At 37.8% G+C, this 21,183-nt stretch overlaps 1 protein-coding gene across 8 annotated transcripts in view; it reads right to left on the bottom strand.

Moving 5' to 3' along the window:
* The window catches only part of cdc42bpb (CDC42 binding protein kinase beta (DMPK-like)), a 98,223-nt gene that overhangs the window by 63,712 nt on the left and 13,328 nt on the right, over nt 1-21,183 (bottom strand). For all 8 annotated transcript variants that reach the window (XM_048208335.1, XM_048208333.1, XM_048208337.1 and 5 more), the window contains exon 2: nt 3,965-4,056. In XM_048208335.1, coding sequence (XP_048064292.1) covers nt 3,965-4,056 — 92 coding nt within the window. The remainder of the gene's footprint in view (nt 1-3,964; nt 4,057-21,183) is intronic.

The following is a 21,183-nucleotide window of genomic DNA, read 5'->3' on the forward strand; positions in this document are numbered from 1 at the left end:
CCGTTCTGTTTGCGCTGTAGTGACTCATAGTGACGTTATGTAAAAAACAGTCTGCTACAATCGAGTCCTCCTTGATTCCCCTCCCTGTTCCACATTTTCTTTCTTGTTCTAGTCAACAGAATAATTCAGAGTAAGTCTCAGGTGAGGCAAAAAGGAGTGCCATTTAAGTATGTGTCAACCACTAGACACTACCACAAAGAAAAAAAATACAAACAACGTAGTTACAAAGTCAGATGACTTTCTTTTTCCGAGATGGACAGTAAAGCTCCAAAATAAAAATGTCAAAAAAAAAAATAGTACAATAAAAGTAGCTTATATGACTTTATTCAAAGTTTCCTGAAAGTCATACATTCTAAAATCTCAGTCTACAAATTTGATGGGTATTGGTCAATATTTCATATTTGCATTTAGATAAATTTAGATTCCTATTTTTACAAGATTCACTTGTAGCACTAAAATGATTTTAATCTTATATGGTTTATTTAAGGGGTGCTTGATTATGATTTCACTTTTTTAACTTTAGTTAGTGTGTAATGTTGCTGTTTGAGCATAAACAACATCTGCAAAGTTACAATGCTCAAAGTTCAATGCAAAGGGAGATATTTTCTTTTACAGAAATCACTTTTTGAGGACTACAACAAATGGCTAGTAGGGACTACAACGAGCTTCACCCCAGGTTGGTGACATCACTAACCCTAAAATTTACATAAACCCCGCCCCCATGAACACATAACAAAGAGGGTGAGGCCATGTTGGGCTGCTTTAGAGAAGAGGAAGAGTTGTTGTAGTAGAGTGTTGTTGTCATGCCGTCGTTTTACGCCGGACTGCTTCACAAACGAGGGTCAATTCAACGCTGGATTTGCACAAAACATTAACATGAAGCTTGCAATGACATTAGGTTGAAAAAAAGTGTCAATTTGCATATTTGACTGAACGATTCCTCTAAGCAGTCCCAAATTCCAGGCCTTCAGCTGGGACCACGGCATCAATCATAAACAGGAAATGCAAGAGATTTATCTGGAAGTACATCCTGTAACATTAGAGCCACAGGAAACGGCTGGAAGAGGGAACAAAACAGCAGCACCATGTTCACACATGAGCCTGAACGCTCCGAAACTGACAAGCTAACAATAGTTTGGCTTGATGATAACAGAAAGACTGCAAAAACCCCCAAAGATCTGAGTCATCATTAGATCCACGTGACACACACACACAAAAAAAGCCCAGGGACTGAGAAGGAAGGGTTATTGAGGTCTCGGCGGCTGAAGAGGGGACAATGAACTGCACAAAATACATGCGAAGTAAAACACTATTTTTACGAAAGTCACTCCTTAGAGACGGTTCTGGTTTCCTGAGCCTTTCCTGGAAGCTGCACCGTCCTGCCCTGCTTCCTGTGCCACCACTGGCATTGCTGACAGGAATCTACGGTAAGGAGGAGAACTCAGTTGTGAAAAGCACTAGATGGACAGATATCTCCCTAAAATAAAGTCTCATTCAGCTTCAGAATCATTTAAGCGAAGTTAAGTTAAGTTCATCTGAAAAAAAAGCAGAAGTACTGAATTGGACACATTTTCTCAAGGAAATGAGTCAAAAACACAACATTCATTAACGAGGGAGGTGTAATGACACAGCAGAAAGGTGTGACGCAGCAAAGTGGTTCTCTCCTAATTCAGAAATATCTGACAATCAGTCACCACATGACTCTTCATATTAACTGTGAATTTTAAGTTTGCTGAAATCGTACCAGCCCATTTTATAACAGACGTATATAATGCGATTGTAGCTTGGCTTCATTCAGTAAGTATACTAGGGATGCACCGATATGAAAATTTTGGCCGATACCGATAACCGATAATTCTTTACATTTGAAAGCCGATTACCGATATATTGGCCGATAAATTTTTGAGAGCCTGATTTACAAAAACAAAAATTTCACCATTAAAAGCCATGTCCCAAGCACACAATTATAGTGTTCTCATTATAATTTTATGTAGCTTTTTTATGATTTCAATCCTATTTCAAGCAATTCAAAACCATTATGCTGAACAGTGCACATATGAAATGTCTCAACTGAAGGAAATTTTACATCATTTATCGGCTTTAATATATCGGTCAAATTCTCTTACCTGGCCGATAACGATAACATTAAAAATGAACATATCGGCCGTTACCGATATGGTGGCCGATATATTGAGCAACCCTGAAGTACACACATTATTCAGACCACAACTGGCCTAAGCGTTGTGTGATTGATATGATATGCATATTCAAATATTCGATTACACATGGTGTCATGTATACTTAAAATGTTAAACTTAAAACTAAAAATTTGCTTTGAAGCAAAAAAGTATTTGAAAATCAGACTTAAGTCTGCATACTTAAAAGCTTTAATTAGGGAAAGAACTACAATCCCATGAAGCATTGCGAATGACAATCCAATTAAAAACAAAACTAAGGACTTAAGGTATCGTTAAAATTCCCCAATGAAGAAAATTATAATGATTTTTACTTGAACCAAACTGTTGCACTGTACCATGATTATAATTATTTATGAAATCATTAGGGGTGGAACTGTTCTCGGTAAAAAAAAAAATCAAATCGGTTCGGCACGCGATTGCATCACGGTTCATCTCAAATCTGTGAGGAGGTGTGTGTACTCATCCGAAGCGCGTACACGGAGAGCCGCGTCACAGCACGCAAATACAAATTCTCTTTCAAGTCTTGCACATAAACGGACAAATTCACACAAAAATTGTCAACATGTCCATCTTAGCGAGTATCCTAACAAATATAGTAGGTTATGTCTTAAGAGAAAAACTACACAGACAACGCATGTGTCAGTATCAGTGGACTGGATCTTTGAATTATGTCTTAAAGGGACAGCAGTCTAATATTCCTGCTCTTCGTTTTTAAATGTTAATCAAACGACAAAAGACAAAGAAATCACTCTGGACTGAATAGCTTTTTTAACTTCAATTATGTTTCATCTTTATTTAATTATTCAAAGAACTTTATATGCAGTGTTATTTTATATTGATTACTTCATTTAATTTCTGTACCTGAAAGTTACTGTTAGATAGCTGAAAAACCTGTAAAGCATTGTTTATTTTATTTGTATCTTAGGTCATGCATTTATTTGTGCAGTTTCTTGTAGTTAATTATTTGTTTTTTTCTTTCTTTATTTGACAATTATCCTATTTTTTACTGAACATAGCACATACCGAACCGCACTGAAACCATGACACTAAAACCGTGATAAAAACCGAACCGTTCCACCCCTAGTAAACATACTTATTGATGTTGCAAATGTACTGTGATTCCGTTCCAAAAGTACAAGTGGGATGGGTCTGAACCAAAAGATAAAAAAAAATGGCTTTTATGACGTATGTTTTGCGTTAGAACTTACCGAACTTCCAAAACAATGTTGTGTGTTGGGCTAAATGTGCTCATTGCATGTTTTCCACTGAGAACTTCAATCTAATTCAATTGTGTTGAACAGGAGGAAAATGTAGACGAGAAACAGTGATGGAAGACAGATTGGTAAAGAAAAAGAAAAGTGCACTGTGCGTGTAGTGAACAGTCCAAGTGTTTTAGTGCAGGAACGAGTAGCACATTCCCCTGTAAAACAAACGATCTGTATAAAATTTTCTAGATTTGTGCCGGCCCAAGAATAGCAGTCGAACGCCAGGACGAGATCCCTGGGGAATTGGAAGGGGGAGAGAAGGGAAACTCAGACGAGAGGAAGGGGTTAGGGTTTGTGGCTGCTGATAAGATGCTTGAGGGGGACATGAATACTTGACTGATAGTTTGGGGTTTTCATTGGACACACAAAATGGGTCATGAAAACAAAGCTTAGAAATATCGAAAACACAATAATATGGCAAAGGCTGCAGTGTTTCAGAGGTGATTTCCCTGCAATTTAAAACATGCCAAAAAAGCAGCAAGGGTTCACTGAATTCCTTACCTCTCCAAAGGCGCCCCTGCCGATCACTTTGAGCATCTCGAAGTCGTCTCTGTGAAGGCGCATCTCCTTCACTGTGGTGGTGAACGGCTTCACTGCAAAGAGAGACAGACATAGTTAGTATTGATCTCTCTAGTTTTAAAAGGTCATCAATGGAGAAAGATGCTGACACAGCCATGCTAAGCAGCCAAACTTGAGCCTTTGATATGGATGCACCAATATTAAAATGCTGGCAAATACAGAGAAGCTAATTGTTCTGTTATGGCCGCTACTAAAAACACACACACACACACTTAAAACAATCATAAAATGCTACACCTGAATTTAGGTAGTAAAGCATTATAATATATAGTAGAGATGCACCGATATATCGGCCAATAATCAGTATCAGACGATAAAAGCCCTTAGACGGCACTGCATCACATACAGGAATGCTACTGTAATGGAAATCACAACATGGGCTCAGGAATACTTACAGAAAACATTGTCGGTGAACACAATCCACCGTGCCATTCGCCATTGCCGGCTAAAACTCTACAGGTCAAAAAAGAAGCCATATCTAAACATGATCCAGAAGCACAGGTGTTTTCTCTGGGCCAAGGCTCATTTAAAATGGACTGTGGCAAAGTGGAAAACTGTTCTGTGGTCAGACAAATCAAAATCTGAAGTTCTTTTTGGAAAACTGGGACGCCATGTCATCCGGACTAAAGAGGACAAGGACAACCCAAGTTGTTATCAGCGCTCAGCTCAGAAGCCTGCATCTCTGATGGTATGGGGTTGCATGAGTGCGTGTGGCATGGGCAGCTTACACATCTGGAAAGGCACCATCAATGCTGAAAGGTATATCCAAGTTCTAGAACAACATATGCTCCCATCCAGACGTCGTCTCTTTCAGGGAAGACCTTGCATTTTCCAACATGACAATGCCAGACCACATACTGCATCAATTACAACATCATGGCTGCATAGAAGAAGGATCCGGGTACTGAAATGGCCAGCCTGCAGTCCAGATCTTTCACCCATAGAAAACATTTGGCGCATCATAAAGAGGAAGATGCGACAAAGAAGACCTCAGACAGTTGAGCAACTAGAAGCCTGTATTAGACAAGAATGGGACAACATTCCTATTCCTAAACTTGAGCAACTTGTCTCCTCAGTCATTTGCAGACTGTTATAAAAAGAAGAGGGGATGCCACACAGTGGTAAACATGGCCTTGTCCCAACTTTTTTGAGATGTGTTGATGCCATGAAATTTAAAATCAACTTATTTTTCCCTTAAAATGATACATTTTCTCAGTTTAAACATTTGATATGTCATCTATGTTGTATTCTGAATAAAATATTGAAATTTGAAACTTCCACATCATTGCATTCTGTTTTTATTCACAATTTGTTCAGTGTCCCAACTTTTTTGGAATCGGGTTTGTATTATATATGCTACTAAATGGAGTTTGATCTCAATGTCGCCACACAATCTGAACATAAGCGAAGCTCCGATGACTCCCATCAAAAGCAGCAGTAAAGCGATTAAAGAAACAATGTAACCTAAACAGTGTGGGATTCATTTCATGTTGTCCAACTGTCGTCTCTCCTGCTTTACGAGGCACTGCTGGGGGTCTGGCGAGCACCCAAGACACCGCTAAACCAGCCTGAACGCCTCACCATATGAGGACATACGCGAGTCTCATGTAGTTACAAAAGGCATTTATCACTCATAAGGGCTCTAAACTCTAAACACACGCCAGGCCTGCGCCTCAGCCGTTCAGCCTGAACCGCACACTCGGAGCTCCATGGAAAGAACATCATCTGCTTTTAATGAGAAGATCCCTCAAAGTGGCCCAGCATCTATTGACAGCTTTATAGCCCAGCATGCACGAGGCCAGCTCACTGGTATGTCCCTCCCAAGACAGCAACAACAGGAAAAACTCAGACATTATCACTTATTTAGGAAGCTACTACTATTAACAGCACCATTGACAACAGAAGTTTACAATGTTGACTCATGAATTGGTGCTGATCCACTGTATGCGTCAACACATTGACCAGGCAAATGTGTTCCTGTAACCTATTCTCTGCCTCAGACGCGATGCATGGAATATGTGATGCAAGTTGTCGTATTCTGAGAATTAGGATGCATTACTACTCAGCATAAGGAAGTGGACTGTGTATGCATGAGGCATGTGATTCACATGCTGATCGTTAATCTCAGAGCAGCCTGAATCTTCAACCACTGTAAACCATTAGATCCTCAACATACATCCACAAATCTGAATGAGCTTCTAACTATGCTTCTGAATAGTGGTTGATCGATATTGGATTTTTTTTTTTACTTAATGTTTAATAAATTATATATAATTTAAAAAATAAATAAATAAATCTGTAAAATAAACAGACTTATACTTTAGATGGCAACTTCTTGATTCTGTAATCCTATTACAGTATTTTTCACAAATAAAATTGTATTAACCCTCTGGTTCTGTTTGCATGTTGGTCTAAAATAACTGATTTTTTTATTTCAATTAAATGATTGTACTATATTTCAGTTTGCTAATATTTTTTATTTAATATTTTGTGTTTTTAGGGGATTTTATGGTACTAAATTATATTAATGCAGTAGTTATAATCAATTTATTCACTTTTTAAACTTAGACCTGAAAAAAAAAAAAATTCCAGCTTATCCTATCATAAATCTTGAATGCTTTAGAGGACAGACAAGTTTGGTCTCTTTTTAAAGATGAAAAAGGATGACTGGATGACGATGACGTTTCTGTTTGACGTCATTGCGTCCGGCGCGAAAAAAGGTTAAAGAAGTGAATTTAAAAAAAATAAATAAATAAATAAAAATAAAATATATATATATATATTTACACACACACACACATATACATACATACACGGTTTTACAATTATTGTTATGAAAAATGCACAAAAAATACAATTTTCAATTTTTATATCAAATATATACTATTTTCCAAACCATGTTTTACTCTAAAACTGAAAAAATGAGGTTCCAAATTTGAGGTTGTTATCTCAAAAAATTAGCTTTCAGTCAGAATTTATTTGTGCGCAGTACCAAACATTTCCACTAATTAATAACATTTCCAAAAATGCCTGAACAGCACCAAGAGTTAAAAATATGAATAAAAACACTGTAGTAAACATTGTCACCAACAAGGCACTCAGTAATCTGTTTGTGCTCAATGGGAACCATATTTTTTCAAATAAAGAAAAGGCAACACTAAATTTTACATACAGCACACAGTGAAAATGACATGAATATGACACAGTGGGCAACTGGATAACGCGCAGCATAGTTTGAAATCAAGGGTTTAAAGTTTGTTGATCACGCATCTCCAGCGAAGTCTGAATTCAGTTCGCATTGACCAACCATCATGCTCAAGTTCATGCAGTATAGGCCTAAATGATACTGCCGATGATCTCACAGCTGGATATGAAATGTTTATTAGACATTCAAAGATTTGTGTAAACTATATAAATGATGCTTTTGCTGAATGCTGACGGTAAATGAGAGAGCATTAAAGTGTTTGCCTTTCTATTACTAATAATATAAAAGCAAATGCTATAATACTTTTTTGCATAACATTTACTTTGTTTATCAGTTCTATCTAGTAACATATTAGACAGAACTGTTAAACAGAGACCATAAAGTAAAAAAAAAAGGGAAAATTTCAGCCGATATATCACCCAACCACTATTTCTGAGCAATCAAAAAAATAAAGATAAAATAAAACAAATTAAAATTTAAGATGGATATTTCCTACTGAAGTTCAAATCATTGCAAATAATGTTTATCAGTACAAAAACTTGTACACTAGCACACACAACTCTTTTAGTATACAAAAAACGGCTTTTCATATTCAAAATTGTATGCTTTGTTCTTCATACATGTAATCTGATAATCCTCACAGCCCCCCAAATATAATGAGGCATTTCTCTAAGTCTCCATGTCCATGTATTTTCAATTACAATAAACTCTCATCACTCACATAATAAATGATTATGGCAACATCAGAACACCAGCTGCAGGACTGAAAATATGAAAACAAGCTGCTAGAAAAGATTCTGCGGCCAACAGAAATATGGAAGCAAAAGTGAAAATAATTCACTTTGAGGAAAATGCATTGTGTGTTAAGCTGGAAGCAGAGGCTGGTTGTCTATATAAACACACACACACTCAAGTTTGGAGTCAATAAGACTTTTTTTTTGTGTGAAAATAAGAAAATTCTTTCAAAAACATTTACAAATCTTACAGATTCCAAACTGGAGAGTAATATATCTATATAAATGATTATATTTGGCACATCTTTATGAGTTCTTGTCTAAATGGTTCTGCCTGTCACGCTGCATCACTTCCTGCATCCAGAAGAGCTGTGCGGTTAGCTTGCACACTCCATTAGACCACTGGTGTCAAAAGTATTCACATTCAATACTCAAGTAGAAGTATAGATACTAGGGTTTAAAAATACTTCTGTAGAAGTTGAAGTATCAACTCAAGCTTTTTACTCAAGTAAAAGTGTAAAAGTACTGGTTTCAAAACTACTTAAAGTATAAAAGTAAAAGTAATGTAAGGAAAAAAAATGCCATTAAGGACAAAAGCTTAGGCCGTGCCACAGGGGCCTATTGAGCAATCCACCTCCTCAAAATGTCATCAATAACCTTTATTGGAATGTAAATGTACATCCAAACTTAACTGCAGGTATCTGTGAGGGCAGCGGACAAGAAAAATGCGGGTAGTTTTGGTGTACCCAGGGCAGGCTTAGTAACAATCAGGGCTTGACATTAACACCCGCCAAATGCGGGTAGTTTTCAGCTGTTTCAGTTCACATCGCACCAAAAAATGCCAACAAACTCTTCTGTATGAGTTTGTTGGATAGGTGTGATAACCCTGTTGGCGTTGGTTGGAGTCTGTTTTTACCAGACTGAACATGTTTAATCGGCGTTTGTTTGGTCGGCTGAGCATCCAACAAACGCCAACAAACTCTCGATGCGTTCCAAATGGGATATATCGCCCTCCGAAGGGCACTTCGGAGTGAAAACAATCATGGCCGCCATATTGAAGGGTCGTTCCAAACCAAAGTGTTCAAAACTGGCCACATTAAAGGGCCCTTCAGAATGAAGGATTTCGAAGGGTACAACTGATGGACACTTCGGGCCCCCATGATCCTTTGCACAGGGAAGTTGTTTGTCATCACAGAATGGGTACGGGAGGCTCGGAGTTCGATTTTACCAATAAATGTATGTATAATATTTTTCTATACTACTATAATATTTATACGAGTTAGATTTAGTACATTATTATGGTCAAAACGACACTGTACTTCAACAAAAATACTTTACAGCTCCCTTTATCAGTCCATTCAAATGTTTCAAATACATAGACACAATATACATTATGGTGCGATAAACCAAAAATAAATAAATATATAAACTAACGTTAAACAAAGGGCGCAGCTTGCGCAATCTATCCTCCTTGACTGTCTGGTTAAAATGACGCAGAAGTGCGTTCTAAAAAATGAGTATTTTTGACCCCTACACCCTTCATCCCTTCGAAGCTCTCCCTCCAGAGGGTAAACCCTTTGAAGGGATTAGGGCATAGGGATGAGCCCTTCCGAATGGAACGCAGAGCCTCACGTAATCTGACCTGGCCACGAACCGTTGCCATGACGATGAGGCAAGTCCCCGGCAAAGACAGCTGTTTGATCGCGCCCGTATGGAGTCAAATTAATGCCTTAAAGTTTTGCACAAAAATAAAGTTTTGCAAAACACAAAAAAGAATTGAGCAATAAAAAAATGTTTTGCAAACAAAAATAAAGAATTGCAAAGGAAAAATAAAGTATTGAGCAGAAAAAAATAAGTTTTGCAAACAAAAATAATAAATTGCAAAATAAAATAAAGTAGTGCAAAAATAAAAATATAATCAATTACAAAAATCAATGACAGCTGTAATCCTATTTTATCTTTGCCACATATTTTTCATGCTCAAACCTACTAAATCATTTGCAACGCTCATTTTATTCTGCGTTTCAGTCAAGCGTGCGCTCACGATAACGGTTTTCTTTTGCGCTGCACTTTTCTGTGCGGATCTCTTTATGGCACTGGTTTGACGTGGGGGTGGAGTCAAGAAACGCGGGCACGCCCCCGCGAAATGCATTGGAGGGGAACGTAATCAGCGACAGGTGAAATAATTCTTTGACATGGTTAAAAATAATGAATGGTTTGTTTTTGTTGGTTTGTTTAGCATATGTTGTCGCCAATTACGACCCCCTCCAATGCATTTCTTATAGTAATATGACCTGTTGTGCTCTGTCTCACTGCCTGTATCCACTTTTGTGTCCTTAAACATTCGTTTTTTGGGGTCGACAGCTTATAAAAACTTATTTCTGGGTTTTTTAGCTTGTTAGCTGTACACCTTGTCACACAGCAGCTTTTAGGCATTGTTCTGTTTTTTTGTAATGAGTCAGAAAAGACAAGGAGGCAGCCTCATGCATTACAAAGTCAATGGAGACGGTTGGATTGTTTTTCCCCCGGTGGGCATGGTTTTCAGATTATAATAAATGCGCTCTGTCTCTATGCTTGATCTGTTCTGTTGCGATCTGCGTCTCCTGCCGATGACGTGTTTCGCGGGGGCGTGCCCGCGTTTCTTGACTCCACCCCCACATCGATCCAGTGCCATAAAGAGAACCGCACAGAACAGTGCAGCGCAAACGAAAGCCGGTATCGTGAGCGCACGCTTGACTGAAACGCAGAATAAAATGAGCGTTGCAAATGATTTAGTAGGTTTGAGCATGAAAAATATGTGGCAAAGATAAAATAGGATTACAGCTGTCATTGATTTTTGTAATTGATTATATTTTTATTTTTGCACTACGTTATTTTATTTTGCAATTTATTATTTTTGCTTGCAAAACTTATTTTTTTCTGCTCAATACTTTATTTTTCCTTTGCAATTCTTTATTTTTGTTTGCAAAACATTTTTTTATTGCTCAATTCTTTTTTTTGTTTTGCAAAACTTTATTTTTGTGCAAAACTTTAAGGCATTAATTTGACTCCATACGCCCGCGCCTCACGCGCACACAACAAAGCACTGAAAACGTGACATCGCAGCTTGTTCGTTATAAAAAATAAAATACAGTAAAAAAAAAAAAAAACATATAAAAGGTACAACAGTCCGTAGTGCAATCCGTGCCATTCAGCAAGAGCACTGCACTTCACCGAAAGAGAGAGGTATGAGAGCAACGCAGGTTTACCTTCAGTTTCGTTTTAAATTAAGTCGATTTGGCTCGTTTAGCTACATGGTTGTATAGGACTATGGGTCACATAAATAAAAAGGGTCGCGCTAAAAAAAAAAAAAAAAAAAGTTTAAAAACCGGTGTATACGCTAATTTATTCAAACGTCTCTCTACCGAACTACCTACCTTAATTTGCAGAGGACGAAGAGAAAGCACCCGTTTGATAGCCTAAATGAGCCAGTAGTGGAGAAATAATAACTTTTAGGAAATAATCTTTTTTGAGTAACGACCCCCAACACTGTCCTCCTTGCTGGAGTGTGACGTGATTTGTGACATGTGCAGCTGCGATGGATCGCGTACAAACCAATAGGATGTCAGAATGGTATGTTTATACTTCTCATCCAACCACAATCAAATTCACTCTATCCGGATGGCGCGATTTTTCTGGATAGTTGTTTTTTTTCTCAAGCCGGAATGAAAACAAGCTGAAATGAAATATGAGTAACGAGGCTATTTTTTAAATGTAAGGAGTAGAAAGTACAGATAATTGCGTAAAAATGTAAGGAGTAGAAGTAAAAAGTCGTCTGAAAAATAATTACTCCAGTAAAGTATAGATACCCGAAATTTCTACTTAAGTAAGGTAACGAAGTATTTGTACTTCGTTACTTGACACCTCTGCATTAGACGTGACACTGGAGCCCTGTGTGCGAAGACTAAACTGTGCTGGATGAAGCGCTGAACCATCATCCTCTAGTAGACCCGTCTCAACGCTACAGACACTGTAACATCACTCACTGTAACTGCTATTCTTATTAATATCTTCATACACATCATCTCACGAGGTCTTCATGGAGGACACGCTTGACCTGACATACAAAAGCTCCAGCTTTGAGTTTAAAATAGACTGCTTTATCCCATGTGTGTCAGAGCGGAGCATCTCCAATCAATATGACACAATTAAATATTTAACAATGATGAAGGGTCACAGCAAAACTAAAGCCAAACTGAAATAGTTATCCCTATTTTTTGTCAAGTTGCTTTACCTTTGTTGGTAACACTTTACAATAGGGTTGTAACGGTATATTTATTCATCCCGAACCGCCACGGTATGAACGTCACGGACATTGTATGCGGGTTGTATGCAGTAATGCATTGTAGCCTAACCACTTTTAACCGGCATTAACTACCAATAATCACAATAAGCTCTGTGTTTTGTTACTTTCGATAAAAAATACTGACATCTTTCAAACTCTTCCCATTTTATCATGCCGTTTTTTGACGTGGCGTAACAGATCGTCTCAGCTCAAGCGGCAGCATGGAGCACGAGTGAACTCGATCAACCCTTCCTCTTTACTATAGTATGAACATCTGAAGGTATGTTGAAAAATACAGTACAACTTATTGAAACGTAATATATATCTCATGTAATCACTCAACCAGTGTTTCAACCGTGGAAAGACGTCAATAAAACAACTTGTAAACACTGTCACGTAACATTACATTCACCTCAGGCAAGTCATTCAGTGTCCACAGGTTGTTAGTTCACTAGAGAAATGAACTCTTTCGCTAAATATATGCACTATATTAGCCTATATATGAATTATATTTTACTTGTTTTGACGGATTTATTTAAATATACATTAAACAATTAAGACATCACTAACAAGTTATGACAGCCAATGCAAAAGCTGCCATGTGCAATTCACGTTTACATAATTTTTTTATTATGCGTATGTATGGTTATATCTAATAAATAAATAGCAACTGAATTGTTAACCTTTAAGGGGTTAGTTCACCCAAAAATGAAAATTCTGTCATTAATTACTCACCCTCATGTCGTTCCACACCTGTAAGACCTTCATTCATCTTCGGAAGACAAATTAAGATATTTTTGATAAAATCTGATGGCTCAGTGAGGCCTCCATTGCCAGCACGTTAATTTCCTTTTTCAATGCCCAGAAAGCTAATAAAGACATATTTAAAACAGTTCATGTGACTACAGTGGTTCAAGAGAATACTTTTTGTGCACCAAAAAAACTAAATAATGACTTTATTCAACAATATCTAGTGATGGGTGATGGGCAAAGTCACATGATTTCAGTAAACGAGGCTTCTTTTTTTCGAAATTTCAATGGTTTGCGTGACTTTGGCAATTTGATACGCTCTCCGAACTACTGATCTGAAACGAAAGATTCGTAAATTTTCATGAAGCAGTGTTTTGAAATCTACATCAGAATGCTGACTCATTATTGGCTGGCTCCTGCGTCAGCATCACACGCATGCGTCGTGCTGCTCACATGATCAGCTTTGGCCAATACTGATCACGTCAACTGTTTTAACAAGGTCTTTAGTACCTTTCTGGACCTTGAAAGTGGTTGTTAAATTGCTGTCTATTGAAGAGTCAGACAGCTATCGAATTTCATCAAAAATATCTTAATTTGTGTTCTGAAGATGAACGAAGGTCTTACGGGTTTGGAACGACATGAGAATTTTCATTTTTGGGTGAACTAACCCTTTAATATTATTGAACAGACCTAAGTTACCATAACTAATAATGAACAGTTGCATTTTTATTAACTAACTTTAACAAAGATTTATAAATACTGTATTGCTCATTGTTAGTTAATGGATTAACTAAAGTTATCTAAAGGAAATTTATTGTCAAGTGTTACAATTCTGTTTAATGCCACTCCAATTTGTAAAGGTGGTTTTTGTGTCATTATATCACACTTTTCCCTTCACACAAATAATAGGAATATTTTACAGAAAAAAAAACAACCATGTTTGCAGCACCAACGACATTGATCTTAGTTTAGAGTTGAGTTGATTTATTGTGTCAATCAGAGTAAGCAGACCACTCCATGCTGGTGTACCGCAGAAACAGAAAGCCATTCGCTTTCAAACAAACAGCGATTTGAATGACTGTGGCTCTCTGGATGGAAATTTTCCCAACAGCACGCCTCTGTAAGCATACGAGCGTATGATTCCAAAACAGTCGGAACAGATGACGAACAGGACAATATTAGTTTTACATTCACAACTAACGGAGTCATTCATCAAAGTGATTTTTTGCAACTGCGGAGATGAGAAGACTATTGTTCAGAGTGAGCAAGACGCTTCCCTCCGGGTCCGGATAACACAACCCACACTGTTCTGCCATACCCTCCGGGTCACAACACAGAGCTAGAGGGGCCACACCACGATGAGGGGACGAAAAAATGTTTATTATCCAGCCAATGGTTAGTGCAGTCATGAAAAATGTTATTATGTAAGTCCAAATATGTGTAGTAGCATATGAGAGAGAGAACGGAAGAATTAAGAGCTTGTTGCCTGAAATAAAGTGTGTTCTTAGATGTAATGAAAGAGATACTTGTGCATCTGTATGAAAACAAATTGCCATCTGTAGATGTTCTGAAGAGGTCTTTTATTTCCTCTTCCCTTGAACGGATACAGCTTATCCTCTTAGAATTAAACATTTCTATTAAACCATAATTCAATAATGACTGCCATACTTCACAAAGTAGACCCAAAAATGAAAATTATCCCATAATTTACTCACCCTCAAGCCATCCTAGATGTATATGACTATCTTCTTTCAAACGAACACAATCAGAGTTATAATTAAAAATATTCTGTCTCTTCTAAGCTTTATAATGGCAGTGAATGGGGGGCACAATTTTAAAGCCCAAAAAAGCGCATTGGCGCAAAAGTCATGTGTAAGAAAACCCTTATTTAATTATAAATGTGTCATAACCAAGTTAATATACATAAAATAGTGACTGCTTTGTGAAGTTCGTCTATTTTTACAATACAAGTGTGTCTCATTTACCTGGTTTTCAACATCCACACACTCCTCATTGAGCCAGAAACTTGAAAATGACAGACTTTGAGACCCTGATCGGCTCTGGAGCTCATAGCGCTGCTCTACACACTGATTCTCCCTAGTAACACATCTTTTATTTATTAATTGGCTCTGTGCGCATCCTAACAAGTATGCCATAGATTAGCATGCATTATTTAAATATATATATATATATATATATATATATATATATATATATATATATATATATATATATATATATATATATATATATATATATATATATATATATATATATATATATATATATATATATATATATATATAGTTAACCAAAGATTTTCACAATGAATGCAAAGTATGACTACCATATGTTGGTGTAAATTATAATAAAATATTCTTGCGTCTTATCTAAATGTCAGGTCAGGTATTTCTGGATAACATTGACTAACGATTTAAAGCAGTGCACCAGTCAGTGAACATACATAATACATTCCTTGGAAATCCTAAGCCACTGCACTGCTCGGCATACAGTTTCCCGCTGAAGATGAATCTTTATCCAGTGAGTAGCATATTCACTCAGAGACCACAGACATGAGCCAGGGAGCAGAAAATGGAGACTGCTATTATCACAAGGCAGCAGTCCACACAGTGAGATTCAGAACACAGCCCCTCCAGCTGCATTCACAACTCCAGATGATCGTTGCTAACTAATCTTTCATTCAAAGAAAAACTAGGTCGAATACTTAAAATGCAAGAGCAAGTCTGTGTTGTAGCTTTGAACATGCATCTTAGGAATGATCACCGAATCATCAGGGGACACATTAAAAATCCAAACTAGACTTTAATGAGACAATTGCAGCCTGGAAGCGAGAACAACCACTGGCACAACAGTGATTTCACGACTATTAACCCTGATCAATTGGACTGAATGAGATACGTTTACAGTAATCCTCTGCTCAAGCCACTTGGACATGTGCAAACCTGAACTTCAAAGACCTTTCCTGGATCCTGCTCTGGCAACGGCATGATAGCTATCGTAGTACCAGTGTAAACTTTCACTGGACAAGTCAGAAAGTTTCCATTGCGGCATTATGAACCCTTTGAAATGTCTCTCTCTCTCTCACTATTATATATTTGACATTGTAAACAGATTGTGTGGTAACAATTATTAATATGGGAATAGGGTTGTCAGAAGCACCGACTTTGGTACCAAGTCGGTACTGAAATAGTAAAACTGTGATGATACCAGCATTTCCACAAAGCATTTTGAGAGGATTCTTAAACACCTCTGATTGGTTGTGTTCATGCACTCATCAGATATGTCTGTGATTGGCTACAATGATCAACGATTCAAAAACATGTTGTAAATAGACATCTTTAACGCTCTTTACCGAGCTTACACAGGCATGCCTCTATCAGAGGATCCGTCTATCAGCAGATTTATAAGGGATCTGATGATAGAAGCCTGCTTTCAAACGCTCCCATGCGTTTCTGTGTAAGGGCTCGGTTCATTGCAGCCAATCACAGACATATCTGTTGAGTGTGTCAACGCAATGGCCAATAAGAGGTGTTTAAGTATCCGCTCAACAGTGCCCAAAATGCTAGGGGGAATGCTGGTATCGTCACATTTTATAAATTTCAGTACCGTCTTGGTATCAAAGTCGGTACTTTTGACAACCCTATATGGGACTTTTCCTTTTAAAGGTGATAGAGGATTTTTTCGTCGACTGAGAATCCAAAGACTGTTACTGAGTTTTTGAAATGAGCGCATGCGTAAGAACAACCCCCCTCCTTTACAGCTCACTTCAAAGGAACGCCTCCCAAAACTCGTAAACACTTGTATTGGAACACGAGTGTTTACCACCGGCATTCGCTGTGTCGTGTTAGTGGATTCATTATGTCGGACTCACCGCAGGTAACTCATAATCTGCAGTTGTTACTCCTGTCTCCTGACAAAAACATTGCATGCGGCGCCTGTGGAGTGTGGAAAGTTACTGGAGAGCGCAGCCGCGCTCGTCTCTCACAAGGAACGTCACGGCAGTGATTGACAAGCCAGAGAGCCAATCATTTACGCGATGATCACGTAAACGATTGGCTGATGTTTTTAAGGCCCTACCTCGTGCACAGATGATGTATATTAATATTATTCCTTTCAGTGCACCTAATAAATAGTCTTTTATCAGTTAGTAAAGACAGTTTCAAGTAATATTGCAAAAATGTATAAAACAAAACATCCTCTTTAGCACCTTTAATGGCAGTCGCTGCCGGTTGGCAAACCCACTTGAAGGTGCATATCGCCACCTTCAACACCTTCACGACATTCCTAATAAAAATATGTCATCAAGAATACATCAGACAAAAGGGCACTGAAAATTAATGTCTGATATTAAAATGCTATATTATTTTATGTAAATATAATAAAACAGCTAAAACTGAAGAACTCATTTAAAATACCACAAGTGAATTTAGCGACAAGTCAGTCACTATTAGATGTAGCCTACACTACCGTGCAACGTTTCTGAAAGTTGTCTCTTATGCTCAAATATGCACAAAGGCTGCATTTATTTAATGAACAATGCAGTAATATTGTTAAAATTTAAAATAACTTTTCTTATGTAATATTTATTCCTGTGATCAAAGCTAAATTTTCAGCATCATTACTCCAGTCTTCAGTGTCACATGATCCTTGAGAAATCATTCTAATATGCCGATTTACTTCAAGAAACATTTATTATTATAATATTTTGTTGAAAGCAGTCTGCTTAATATTTCTGCAAAAGAACAGTCGTCAATATCATGAAGAGAGCCATATTGATGTGCTCAATCAGTGAGCAGACCCGACCGCCACTAAATGGCTTATTAAACATTGATGAGGAAGTCATCCTGAGACAGCCGCGGAGGGACTGATGGCTGCTGGACGGTTTGGCTGGTCGTGGGAGGTAAAAGCATCAGGGCTCTGCCCCGGGTTAATCCATTATCCTGCACCAGCTGCCACACACTCCCAGCCCCCACCAAAACAGCCATTTACTGGCAGCTTCCTGCTGAGAGACTCACTGACGCACAGACCTGCGCTGGACGCGTGGCTGGATCATCACTCCAGATCACCTACTTCTGAGGTGATGGTTCTTATCTGGATAAGGAGACAAGTTGGATGGCATAGAGGCTAACTTTGATTTACAACCCATGTTAATCTTCAAGACTTCCTTTGGGAAAATTAAAAACTCATATGCCATTTGAGAGAGAGAGAAAGAAAGACTTAACTGTAGGCTTGTCTTTTAAGTGACAAAAGGTTACAGACGTACCCTGAAGAAGCCTTTCGCTAAGACTGCACGTCTATTAACACTAGGGGTGTGGTGAGATCTCGTGCCCACCGCTGCACCGCCTCCACTGTTGTTTTGCTTTTATTTATAGAAATAAAAACCATTTAATTCAGGTGTGTAACGGTCGCTTCAATTATAAACCATTGTAAACTTCTGCTCATCCAGCACGAGCTGCAGAGTCGCACACAGTGCAGCAGGAATCACAGTTCACCGATCATGACGAGTCAGGCGAGATGACTGACAAGACCATGGCGGAGGATTCATTGCGCAACAGAGCCTAAGCATCTGATAAATGTCTTATCTTGAAGAATTCATGCTCAGCACCGCCGCTCCCTATACACAGAGTACGTGCTGTAGGAAATTTGAAAGCGAAAGTAAAACGCGAGCTCCCTGATGCATGCAAATTAGGCTACATACAACCTGTCTCCCAATATATCAAAGTTGTAACTACCTCTTAGCTTTGGTCTCTGTTTGCACTTTGAATAATGAGAGAGTACTTTGATTATGGTTGCACTTATTGTTTGCACTTAATTAGACTAAGAAAAAAAACAACAACTGTGCTATTTATTTTTGTTATTTATACTGTTCAATATGTGGAAAGGAGTTCAATTAGGAGGTCACACAAGCCTCAATCAGAGGTTCATGTACAGTAAGGTCTGAAGAGATGTGAAATCATACAGGAGAGAAGCCTTGAAGTTGAGTTTGTGGCAAAACCTTTTACAGGGCTTTTATGTTGTTGTCTTTCAATGCATACGGTACTTCATACTCAAAGTAGAACTGAAATGACATTCATTACACAATGATTAGTTAAAACATTTCAAATGCAATTTTTCTAGTCATGTATTTCGTCATTGAGGATTTCTTAAAAATACTGTGTAAAAATCTTGTTTCATCTCGTTCTCGTGAACCAAATCTCATGTCTCATCTCATGAGCTAAGTGTCGTCACACCCCTAATTAACACACATCTTCCTGTCATAAACCTCACGTCATTTGCTTCCAGTAAAGCCAAGTGAAATCTTGCACTTGCTGTAACAGGTTGATGTTTTTATTTTATGCTTATTATAATCTATTCAATATTCACACTCGATTTTACATTTAGCATGGTCCGCTGCCTCCGGTACCCGCTCCGCTCATTAACACTGCTCAAGCACAGATTTTTTTGCAGAACAAACCAAATAAACAACTTCCTCTCATGACCCAGTCCTCAACTTCTCCTTCTGTGGGTTAAAATAAGCTAATATGACACTGAGAAAGCTCAATATAACCACAGGATTACCATCATCCTTCCTCAGAGTAGCTGCCAGATGCACATACAGAGTCATAAACCTAAAATAGTAACTTGAACCAGATGTATCGGTGTCACTTTAGGGTGTATTGAATATACATTAAGGACAAAGATTTATGCAGTGCTGCAGATGTGTGAATCATAGCAATAAAGTTAAGCCTTTTGGTCATAAAGTCAATGTCGCACGAGAAAAAAAAAAAGATCATCATTTAACTAAGGCTGCAACAACTAATGAATAATGCAGTAATACATTTCATTATTGATTAATTGTGTCTTACCAGCTCATTGTATTCTTTATATTTTATTATTTATTAAATATAACAATTACATTTTTTGTATGTTACATGCATTATGTAGTCCACAATATGCACATTAAAAGGAGAAGGCTAGATGAGTCGATTTATTGATTAATAATCAAGTGAATCATCTATTATCTAGATATTTGTGAGTTGCTGCTAGAGCCGTCAGGATTATTTAACCGTCATTCAAATAATTGGGCCAGAAGAGTTGAATCTCTACTCAGACTGTCTGAGATCATCATGCACAACTGGATTGGGGGGAATCCAATGTATTTTAATATTCACCTTTCGGGTTCCAAAATGTAATTAAAATTCCAAATGCACAATAAATTCTCTCAAATAATTGCAGTTCTCTTAAATCCTCGCAATCAAGCGATTATGTAATCACACCATGCCTAGTCACAGCCCTACTTTTTAAAGGCTCTCAGTGGAGTCGTGACACTATGCTAAAATATTTCAGTAATCTCAAATTTTAATACAAAAGTACAAACTTATCAAACTGATAAACATCACAAACATACCAGGATAACACAATACAGCTCTTGATTCAATCAGTGTGCACTGAGGGCAAATAACTAGCCTCATCCATTACCCAACAGCAGAAAACCACAATAGCTTCTGCAACTAAGATCATCTGATGCAAACTCATTTATTTTATCACTACTAAAAGTTAAAATAACACTGACATCAAGATTACAACATTTATTGTCATAACCGATCCAGCAATAGCTGCCAAAATCCTTATATGGACCAGAATTCAGCTGGTGTTACACAATAACGAAGATGTAGAAGACAAAAATAAAGCCAAGGGGAAAAAATGTGGCCTCCCACCACAATTGGACTGATGGTAACAGTCACCACCATTGGCATGAATGGGTCAGTGGCTTTCCAAACAGACAATGCAGTGTGTCTGAGGGACGGAGCCCCAGTGTCATTCATTACTCGTGTTTTCAGCTGTTGAGGCAGACGTTTACGCAAATCACATCCATCAAGCAAGACTAGGTGAGTCGCCTGAAAGTCTTGCCTAGAAAAAATGGTGCACGCATGCAGCTTTCGAATTGATAAAATCAATCAAATACAATCTTTAGCGCTTAAACGCAAAAACTGATCCCCCAGTTTATACTGAAATCTGATCACACAGTTGATACGATGAGATGAAACCCGAGTACAAGGGCACGATGACCGTATTGAATCATTCTGAGGTCAAGTTTGAATGGAGTGGCTTTTATTTTCCTGAAACG

This window comes from Megalobrama amblycephala, linkage group LG11 (genome assembly GCF_018812025.1).
Source record: "Megalobrama amblycephala isolate DHTTF-2021 linkage group LG11, ASM1881202v1, whole genome shotgun sequence".
In the NCBI taxonomy this organism is placed as follows: domain Eukaryota; kingdom Metazoa; phylum Chordata; class Actinopteri; order Cypriniformes; family Xenocyprididae; genus Megalobrama; species Megalobrama amblycephala.